This window comes from Leptopilina heterotoma, unplaced genomic scaffold (assembly GCF_015476425.1).
Source record: "Leptopilina heterotoma isolate Lh14 unplaced genomic scaffold, ASM1547642v1 Lhet_182, whole genome shotgun sequence".
Lineage (NCBI taxonomy): Eukaryota > Metazoa > Arthropoda > Insecta > Hymenoptera > Figitidae > Leptopilina > Leptopilina heterotoma.
Genome location: NW_025110899.1, coordinates 442,396 through 453,445, shown reverse-complemented (window position 1 = coordinate 453,445; position 11,050 = coordinate 442,396). Strand labels below are relative to the sequence as shown.

The 11,050-nt window shown below is 28.7% G+C and overlaps 1 protein-coding gene across 6 annotated transcripts in view; it reads left to right on the top strand.

The window, feature by feature from the left end:
• LOC122500119 (fasciclin-1) overlaps positions 1–11,050 on the top strand; it is a 106,936-nt gene that overhangs the window by 67,500 nt on the left and 28,386 nt on the right. For all 6 annotated transcript variants that reach the window (XM_043608867.1, XM_043608866.1, XM_043608865.1 and 3 more), the window contains exons 3-5: positions 1,057–1,253; positions 5,785–5,918; positions 9,788–9,884. In XM_043608867.1, the coding sequence (XP_043464802.1) occupies positions 1,057–1,253; positions 5,785–5,918; positions 9,788–9,884 (428 nt within the window). The remainder of the gene's footprint in view (positions 1–1,056; positions 1,254–5,784; positions 5,919–9,787; positions 9,885–11,050) is intronic.

Sequence of the window (11,050 nt, the reverse complement as noted above, 5' to 3'; positions counted from 1 at the left end):
AACTGTGTATGAAATTTATGAAATGTATAAAATGTATGAAATTTATTTTGAGAAAATTAGAGCACGCTTATCGTGGGGAAAGTTTTTAGTTTTGCCGCGGTAACAAAGTCATTTGCTTACGAATGTGCTGAAAAGTTTGGACGTTTCATTTTAAGAATCCCTGAGATAATCCAACAAACCTGGTGGTGAGTTCATCGATTCCGCGTCCCTTGAGGGGAAGTGATGTATCTCCCCACCTAAGATAAAACGCTTTCTGTATGTTTAGAAAAGAAATCCCATCTGGCTAAAAGCTTATGTATGTGCATCCGTTTTTCGAGTACACTTTGGCTTCAAAGCTAAAATACAAAAAGTCCAATTGATTGAAAGAGGCGTATCGCAATATCGCATACAAAAATCGATTCCCAATTTCATCTTTCTTTTGTGAAAGTTTTATATGAAAGGAGCATATATCATAGATCATACATAGGTGAATAAATAATTTTTGAATAATACAATTGATTTGAAATGAATTTGAATTGTTTGAAAGTGCAAATCCGTTAAACAGAAATTTTCTTCGAGTGTTAAAAGTTACACTTGACTTGAGTGAAGAGTAACTTCTTATAGGCTGAGCTGGACTGCAGTTTACGAGACGGAGTGGGTAATGAGCACCATTGTGTGACTTTTCCTCTCTGAAGCAGTGAAACCTTCCAGATCCGTTTCAGGATGCAGAATGGCAGTAGGTTCGCGGGGAAACCCCGGGGATTACTGCGACATTCTAGCGAGTAACGAGATAATAAAGCGAGGAGTTCTGTAGCTTTTGCGGAAAAGTTTCGCCAAAGTTTTCCCTTTTTTTAAATCTTTTTATATACATACGTCTCTTTTGTTGTCCGCTTTATTCTTGTCTCACGACGAAAATCCTTCCTTCTTTAAAAATATAGTATGCCTTATACAATTCGACAACGAAATTTTCAGATCGTATTAAAACTATAAAGTTCAAATAATTTATATTATAATCTTATATTTAATAAACATTTATTACGATACTTGAATTAAAAGCGAAACTTTGTTTTGTTACAGCTACCTTCCCTTATAAAATCAATCAGTTGGAGCATGCTTTATCCTTAAATTCGGAGCTTGACGGGAATCCACCATTATGGGTGACACGAAGAAGAAATGGCAAGACTGAAGATGTCTATATTAATAATGCCAAAATCCTCACGGACCGAAGCAACATTGAATTAATGATTGGCGATGTTGGCGATACTAAGAAACAGGTTTGTTCAAATTAATTACACTTTATTCAAAAAACCTTTACTATAAGTAGAAAAAAGATCCGAGATCTAGTCAACATTTTAATTTTCTTTATAAATAGCAAAATTCTTCGCCGAAATTCAATTATATTCAAGAATTTTTATAAAATTCATTGTAAAATTAATTTGTAGAAGTTGAATTATTTCCAAAAAATCTAAAAAAATATTATCGTCAACATTTTAATTATCTTTATAAAAATTCTTCGACAAAATTCAATTATTTTCATGAATTTCAATAAAATTAATTAGAGTGAATCAAAGAATATTCTTTAGGGTCAGGGAAAAAGTCAAACTTTCGTCTGAAAATCAGGGAAAACAAAATTAAATTTTTGTTGCAACCCTAACATCACAATTCGAAAAGAATTCACAATCCACTCAGTAGGTTTAATTAATTTTTTTGTGTTCGCCAAACAAAAAGAATAAAATTTTGTCGAAACAATATTTTTCATAAAAATTAAAGTTTGCATTAATGTAGCAAATGATGATTTCTTTCGTATAATATAAAGTCGAAAGAGTCGAGAGAATGAAAGTTTTTGTAAATCTAAGAACCATCTTCTCAAGCCTGAAGCGTCTCTAGAAAAGCTGATGTTATTGTATCCGGAGGGATACTTTTTTGAAAGGGAAGTCCGTGCTTGCCATGAGTAGGTCATCATGAAGATGGAAGGTAAAATGGAAGGTGCAAAGAAGAGCTGGCGAAGAAGAAAGGTAAAAGTTCAAAGTTCGAGGTGGAGATTTCTCCATCTGCGGGGTTACGGCTTTTCTCATAAGGTCGTTTTCCAGAGCGGAAAAGAATTTATTTCTTAGTACGACAACTTCTGCTTAAAATTTTATTGTCCAGCAGAAACATTTTTCGTCTGAAATTTATATTTTTCCCTGCTTTTATTCGCGCAGTTTTTTTTTTTTTTTTTTTATTTTCAAAAGGACAAAGAAGCAAAAATATATATATTAAGATAATGTACTTGGGTTTTTAGTTTTTGTGTGGGCATCAATTATTGTCCGCAAAAAGTTGTTAAATTAATTACAATTGTTTTTCTTTTGGACATTAATTTCAATACTTAGAATTAATATTAAAATTTGGTTCGAATGAGAAAAATCTTACGGACCTGCGCAGAAATGATGCAAAACTTTTTTGCAGTGTTAGAGTATACTGAATTTTTCAATAAGTAAAAAGTGTATTTATTTCACAAGTCAGAAAACGTGTTTTTTACCTTGCTTAAAATTTAATGCTAGTTCATTTCTCCATTAAATTTTTTTTCACATCAAGAGTTTCTCGACGGTGTAACGGCGTTGTCGAGGTGTTGAAAGCGTTTGCACGGTCGAATCTTCGGTACCACGATGAAAAGTTTAAATTGTTTGATAAGAAAAGGTTATCCCACGTGACGAAGTTTCCCCTTATCGTCAGCAGAAAGTTTTCGATAAGAGAAGAAATTCTTACATCTAGGAGAATTCGTTTCCACCGAGCAGTGAGAAGAGCTTAAATTTGCTGTCGCACAAATATAAGGCAAACATCTTAAAGTTTCCCTCACCTCAAACTCCCAAGTTGAAATTATCCTAAATTTTTTTCGGTAAATTCAATTTTTTTAAATTCCCTATTATTAGAAAAAAAAATCATCGTAAACGATAATTACGAAATTAATTACTATTGTCAACTTTTAAGTTGACATGATGCGAAATTGTGCGAAATGATGTGAAATCTAGAGATATTGTACAATATGGACTCTATTTACAGAACAAATGAATCACTGAAATTAATATTATAGTTTCAAACCAAGAACAGATTGAACAGTGCAAGGCAGTGGAAACAATAACTTGGGTATATCAATCAACTTGCTTAACTTTGTAACTAAGTTTTAAAAGTACATATTAAATTTTACATTAGCTTTAGTAACTATTGCTAATTTTTAAATGTTTTACTTGAAGAAAATTTTACAGTTTTTTCCATATCAAAATATTAAAATGTCTCAAATATTTTTACATGAAAAGAATTCTCTTGGAAAAGTAAAACTTTTTTTCCGTAGAAAAAAAGAATATTTTTGCCTTATATAACTTTATTGTGACGTGAAGAGAGAACTATCGACTTGACACAAGAAGCAAAAAAAAAAAAAAAAAAAAGAGACGCCTAGGAGCAACTCATTTGTTAGTTCCCTCTTTTGTGACAAAACCAGCACGCGAAAGAGTTGTTTAATTTAGTTTTCAGTTTCGGATAACAGTATAACAATTTTTTTTTGTGTAAATTTAAAATTGAAAAGCGGTGAAAACTGCAAGAGTAGTCAAAATAAAGATGTAGAATTGTTTTTTCTTATTAATTCAAGTAACCTTAATTAGGGATTTTTGAAATTTAACCACATTTCTGTTAACTAATTAGATCTTTTCTTGCTATTCTTCACATTTTATTCCAAGGCAAGCTTAAAGGGAACGTTCCAGTTTTCATCCCCTCATCGCGGTTTGATATTTTATATTTTGAAGAAAATTTCCGAATAAAAATACATATGAATATATATGAAATTAAAGTTTCAAGGTTTAGAAGTTGAGTGTTGGAGACAATAACTCGATTAATGAACATTTGTCCGTTACCTTAAAATTGATTTCTTTTTACTAAAATTAAGCAAGGATTTCCAGAGTTGGTTAGAGCGAATAAGAGGGAATGGGGTGAAAGTCAACTGAATGGCGCCGTCGCGTCGCATCGCGACGCCACACCCCACCAGACCTAAAGCTGCTTACGAGCTAACACTAAGGGTAAACCACCCTTTAAAGCGATCGCGCAAAATTAAACCCGCTATTTTTTCTCCCTTCAGAACGCCTATCAGTAAATAAGTGCGATTCTCCGGATAGTGAGCTCCCTTTCTTCAGTGCTTCTCAACTTTAATATTTCTTCATGATTTTCACCTTGAACAATTTTCTTCATACTTTTAAATATTATACATATATGTAATGACATTAATAAACATTAATAAAGAAACCATATATTTTAAAAAATTTGCTTAATAAATTCATATTTAGATTTATTCACCATGACAAATTTCCAAAGATCTTTTGTGTTTTGTACCTAAAGTGCCAACTGAAGTGAACAATTGAGAGAAAGTATCGCATAAACTTCTTCTTTAAGTAACTCGAGTTACTTATAACTTTCTTTTGTGCTTTGAGATATTGCATTTTCTATTCAATAACGTTCGTTTACTTCAACGAGTTTATATCATTAGAAAGCACATTAAAACTCTTTTCTTTTAAATATATAATAAAATATTTTATAAATTCCAGTAGCTGACAATGTAACAATTTAACGCAGCATCAAAAAGTAATCAAGTTACTGATCTGTTATGAAATTGTATATGCAATCATGCATGCGAATATTTTTGTTTCAATTAATTGACACAAACGAATGTAAAGCATAAGCGTAATTTAATTCTACAACAGTTGTTTTTTTTTCATAAGTAATAAATAATTTTCTGTAATAGATATTAAAAACACATTTTCTAATAATAGAGAAATAAATTGGAATGAACGGCAATTTAGTAAAGTTTGTAAAAAAAAAAAAGAACCTCGCAGCATTTAAATTCACGTCTCCATTTATGAAAATAAATGGAAGCGTACATAGAATTTTACCTTTGCCTCACCTTACAGAGATTTCTGCTCGTTCAGCGCAATCCTAGAAAATGGAATAAGTTTTCTCAGCAAGGAAGCACGAGTGCAACAACCATCTACCCTCCGACTTGGATGGTTATGCTCCAATTAAAGTTAATCGCGTCTTTTTCGTATGGGACGATTAAGTATAAAAGCTCAGTCAGGTAATCGCCTATCATCTTGTGAGAAAACAGAGCCAACCGTATTAAGACTATATCTCTATTTTTTGTTTCATTATATGGTCAGAACTATGTTTATATTTCTCTTATTAGAAAAATTAAGAATGTGGACTTGGGAAAAACTTACAATTAGAGGCAAAATTTTATTTGCTTCTCCATGTCTTCCTACCATTTTGGATTCTTTGACTGATTACAAGACTTATCTTGCGCAGCAAAAATTCACTGTTCTTGTTATTACGTACATTTCATTTCTTATGTATATTTTAGATTATAAATTCACAAATTATTATAAACTTTTATTTTTAGTAATGTTAACATTACTTTAATGTTTCTTTACTTTCTAAAAAAAGTACATAAATAGTTTGTACAAATGCTTTAAATCTCTGCTTTTTCACTCTTTTCTTTATTTAGAAAATGGCTATGTGGAAAAGAGATGAGAGTTTTTTTAGGAAAACTGGATAAAGTAACAGAAAAAAAGTCTATTTAAACAAAACCGTTTATATCCTTAATAAAAACAAAACGATTGAAAAGTAGCCTATTATAACTAAAAAGATATCTTTTCAGAATTTAGTTAATTTTAATTGAATTTGATGAATATTGATATTCTACACTTTCATGCACAGTGATATTATCATAAATAATAATTTTTTATAAATATTCTTAATTTTTATCTTCAATTTTTCTTCTGATTTCAGGTTTTGCATCAAATATCTGAAGTTTTAGAACCTGTAGTTTCAATCCGCTCAGCAGACACTCCAATAGTGAATCCCAATGCTCTGCAATTTTTAAATAACACAGCTCAACTGAACTTGGGATCACGACGAACTAGGTAAGTTTAATTTTTATAAATTATTTCGTTCGTCGAAATTTTTTAGCTTAACAATTAGTAATTAATTAATTTATTCGAATTACAGTTTTTCTGCGAATATCAAATTGAGACAAAAAAGTAATCAAAACGTTGCGACGTTTTGATTCGTTTTTTGTCTCAATTTGATATTCGCAGAAAAATTGCAAATATAGAATAAAAACAGAATTAAACAGCTTTTTATTGCAAGTTTAAAGGATGTAAACTCAATTATTCAACTGAATATAACTTTCTTTATTGTTTTTTAAAAAAAAGTTCTTAATTTGAAAAGCTTGTTGTATGTAAAATAATAATTAGTATAGTTGATATATTTACATTTTCCCTTTAAAAAAGAATAATAAATCTATTTATATATTTATTATTTAAAACTAACTTTTAGAAAAGTTTTTTGAAATACTGTAAAGTTGACAAATGGGTTGAAATTGAAAAAGGAAAAAGTATAACATAAGTGGATATATGATCTTGAAAGTCGTACTTTCTCTTGTATTCAGTGAAAAAGGTGGGTAATGGACAGACAGATGTATTTTGTTACACCAAGTATTCGCTTTCAGAAAATACTTACGTATATTTTAATTCAACTTTTTTTTTGCTATTCTTTTTCTCGTTTATACAGACATTATCTCTCATATTATTTTTACATTATTTTTATATTAGTTAAAGCGTCTACATCGTTATTTACTTTCTTTAGAACACTTTTCTTTTTTTCAAAATAATAAACAAGTAATGCATCATTTTTACTTCACAATTCACAAAGAATAATTTTCTCCGAAATATATTCACAAAAAATTACTTATCCATCTGGAAAAATTCGCCTGGAAACTGAATGGAATGTGAAATCGAAAAATATAAGCTTATACGATTCTTGAGCAACCCGTGCAGAAATTTTGACCGGGGCCAGGTCGGGGCCAGATCGGGACAAACCGGGCCCCGATCTGGCAACCCGACCTGGCCCCGGCCTGGTTGAAACACTAAAACCGACCGGGGCCATGGCACTTTGCCCGATCTGGCCGCCCTGTCGGGACCCGGTCGGGGCCATGGGATTTCCCCCGATCTTTTCGCTACCCAGGTAGAATTCCAATACTGACTGCATTTTATTATATTAAAGCTTGTTATTTGATTATTAAAGAATGGGGAGTATTTACTTCAATATTAATGATTATTATTAATATTTTTGTAGTAAATAAACTTTTATGAGTGTCATTAAAAATGTAAATAGTTATTAGAATTGCTTTTATTGGACTAAGTTTTTAAAAAAAATATTTTTCTTATTTTCTTTCATTAATTTAGACAGACTATCTTATTTAAATTAATAATTATTTATAATTATTATTATTGTTAATAATTATTTAAACCTATACTTTATGTAACATTATTAAGAATTATACACAAAACACTTAAAACTAAGACGGAAAAATATCGCACGCACGGGGGACCGAACCCTAGACCTCGAGGACGCAAGTCGAATACACATACCGCATAGCCACGCAAGCTTGAAAGCGACCTCGCTTAAACTTCCTTTTGAATCATGGGACCGTTATATACAGTGTTATCATAATAAATTGACTGTATCATATTTATTTATAGAAAAATTATTAAAAATGTATGTTATATATATATATATATATATATATATATATATATAAATTAATATGTTTATCATAATAATATGGTAAAAATTATTAATTTAATTATTTATTCTATATTATTTATAATTTAACTATTTTTTAAAATAATAAAAATTTTTTCATTATTAATAATTCACAATAATACTAAAAATTATTAATTAATAATAATTTATTTTTTTGCCTTAAACATGGAATTTCAATTTAAGTGTGAAAAACAATTAAGAGTTTTTAAGAGTTATAAATGTCAAAAATAATATGTTAATATTATAACCACAAAAAAATTTAACATTTTAGGCAATATTTTTGGTTATCACCATGATAACATCGACAAATGGTTCACCTTCGACAATTGGTGCGTTTGTCCTATTGTTTTAAATTAAAGGAGAATAAATTCTTAAGACATCCCTCGAGGACAATTTTTGAGTTTTTAATTGTTTATAATTTTTATTTTCAAATTTCAATCAAAGTTAACAAATTAACACAATTTTTTAAAAACGGACGTTTATTTTCTTATTCCGTTACTGCACATGCTCTAAATCAGTTCAAATTAATCCAATATTACCAGCAGACAATTAAAAACCCATAAAGTAATATATTTCAATTGTCATAAACAACATTAATTAACAAATAGTTAACTTATGATCCTGTCCAACAGAAAATTTTTGTTGCAAATTTTCTTTTTTACTTAGGTTCTTTTAAAGAATATATGTCTTTTTTGCTTATAATATAACTTATTTAAATATTTAATATTATATATCCGTGGTCTTTTAACATTATCTAAATAAAAAAGTAAACGTGAAAAAAAAATTTTTGGTGGAAAGGAACAAAAATTAACTATTTGTTAATTAATATTATTTGTAACCATTTAAATAAGTTATTTTTTAAACAAAAAGGACACATATTTTTAAAATGAACTTAAATTAAAAAGTAGACGTGAAAAAAAATTTTTTTGGTGGACAGGAGCATAAGTTACATAACTATTTGTTATTTAATATATTGTTTATAACAATTTAAATAAGTTATTTTTTAATCAAAAAGGACAAATATTCTTTAAATAGACTTAAATTAAAAAGAAAATGTGAAAAAAAAATTTTTAGTGGAATAGGAATCAATGTTAACTATTTGTTAATTAATATTGTTTATAACAATTTAAATAAGTTATTTTATAATCAAAAAGGGCAAATATTCTTTAAATGAACTTAAATTAAAAAGAAAAGGTAAAAAAAACATTTTTTAGTGGAAAGAAATCAAAGTTAACTATTTGTTAATTAATATTGTTTATAACAATTGATATAAATTACTTTCTGTTTTATTAATTATATGGTGGTCATATTGTATTAATTTGAACTGATTCAGATCATATGCAGCAACGGAATAAGAAAATAAGCCTCCTTTTTTGAAAAATTGTATTAATTTGTTAACTTTGATTGAAAATAAAAATTATAAACAATTAAGAACTAAAAAATTGACCTTAAGGGATGTCTTAAGAATTTATTCGCCTTTAATTTAAAATAAAGAATACTGAAACCGGTTAAGAATTGTAGGCTGTAGACAGTTTTGAACAGTAAATTGTAAAAAAAATCCCATTGTGCGCTGTTTGTAGATCCTTGGGCAAACCCGGTCTGGTCCTGGTCGGGGCCACGAAGTCGGGGCCAGATCATGAAATCCCGACCGGGGCCAGGGCGGTAATCGGGAACAAAAGTGGCGATTTCTGCACGGGAATAAATAAGGTGCACGTGCCAAGTTCCAAGAATTTCAGCTTTAAGGGAAATTATTGAACGCGCTTTGTGTGTCTTTGTTTTGCAAAATGTAAATTCTTTATACTTTTTGCGGCAAAAAATATTGCAATTGTCAAAAAGTAGATATTGTAAAAAACTATGCAAACAAGACAACTTAGTAGAAAAAATTCAAATTCGGTTTTATATATAGAAAAGTTGAGTGTTTTTAAAAAAAACGAGATTTGTGATTAGTCAGAAAAATTAAAGTTCGGAAAAATATTAAAAAGACGAAATTCTAACAGTTTAATTTTTAGACGTCAGTGTAAAAAGTAACATCTTAAAATACATTGTAGTCACTTTATTATCGTTTAAAGTATCTTCAATATATTTTCATCTATTATCACGAAGACTAATGCATTTTAAGGTGCTTTTAATAACTTTTTGCCGGAAACACCTTAAAAGTTATTATCAATGTTTCTTTTAATTTCAGAACGTTTCAACAAAGAGTAACTACTACAGGAAAAGAAGAAGTATTCAAAGCCGATGGAAAATTCACATTTTTCATTCCTGAAGATGAAGGTTTTAAGGTAAATGTTTCAATCTTTTTAATGAGGGAAACAATTTTTATTAATCTATCCGTCATTCTTTATTTATACTTTTAAAATTGTATGACGGTATCCTACCTGGGGTGAGAAGTTATAGTCGAAAAGGTTTACTCTATCAATTTCTTCTTTAATTATTGTTAAGAAAGAAAAAATAAAGTAAAATTTTAATAAGCCCATTGTAGTCTTTATATTATTATCGTAAAGATGAAATTACAGCAAACATTTTGCAGAATATCATAACCGAACTCGTATGTTTATTGTACTATTTGCTTTCTCTGGAGACCAAATGAAATGAAATTACAGTGAATTGAAGTGTGTCGGAATCGAATTCAGTTTTTACTCTTGGGAAAATACAATCTAGAATATTTTTCCACGCACTGTACTTGGGTCAAAAAGAAATTCAGAAAAACATCAGAGAGCTGCCTGCTTTAAAAATCAAAATGCTTTATGAATAATTCTCAGCTCATAAATTCCAATGTATTTTTCGATATATATTTAGAATTTTAAATGAACTTTAAAAACGACTATATTTCAACAACAAACAATCAAAAATTTTAAGAGATAATGGCTATAGAGCGAAATAGGCTTCTTCATTCATATTTCCATATACTGCGAACACTATTAGTTTTAGTATAAAAACAAAAAGGGGAAAATCGAGATTTATTTTATAAAATAATAGTTATTTTTGGTTTCCATGGAAATTCTGCAAGTTTTTAGATTTTAAAAATATTTTAACATTTCCAGCGTTGTCATAGATCAGGGGAATCAGGAAAAATTCAGGGATTTTTATTAAAGTACTGAAAAAATTGAATTTAGAAGAAGTTACAAATGATTGCAGAATATTCAATTTATTTTCAAAAGTTAATAAAATTCTTCGCAGAAATTCAATTATGTTCAAAAATTTTTTTATTCGCTAATTATCTTTAAAAATAATAAAATTCTTCTCCAAAATTCAATTATTTTCGAAAATTTTCCTCAATTCAATCGCATTTTCAATATGTATTATTTTATAATAAAATTTTTTAAAAGATTTCAATTATTTAAAAAAAGTATGTTGATAAAATTTATAGCAAGCATTAAATTATTTTCATTAATAATAAAACTCATCATAGAATTTCAATTATTTTTAATATAATCTTTAATCGAAT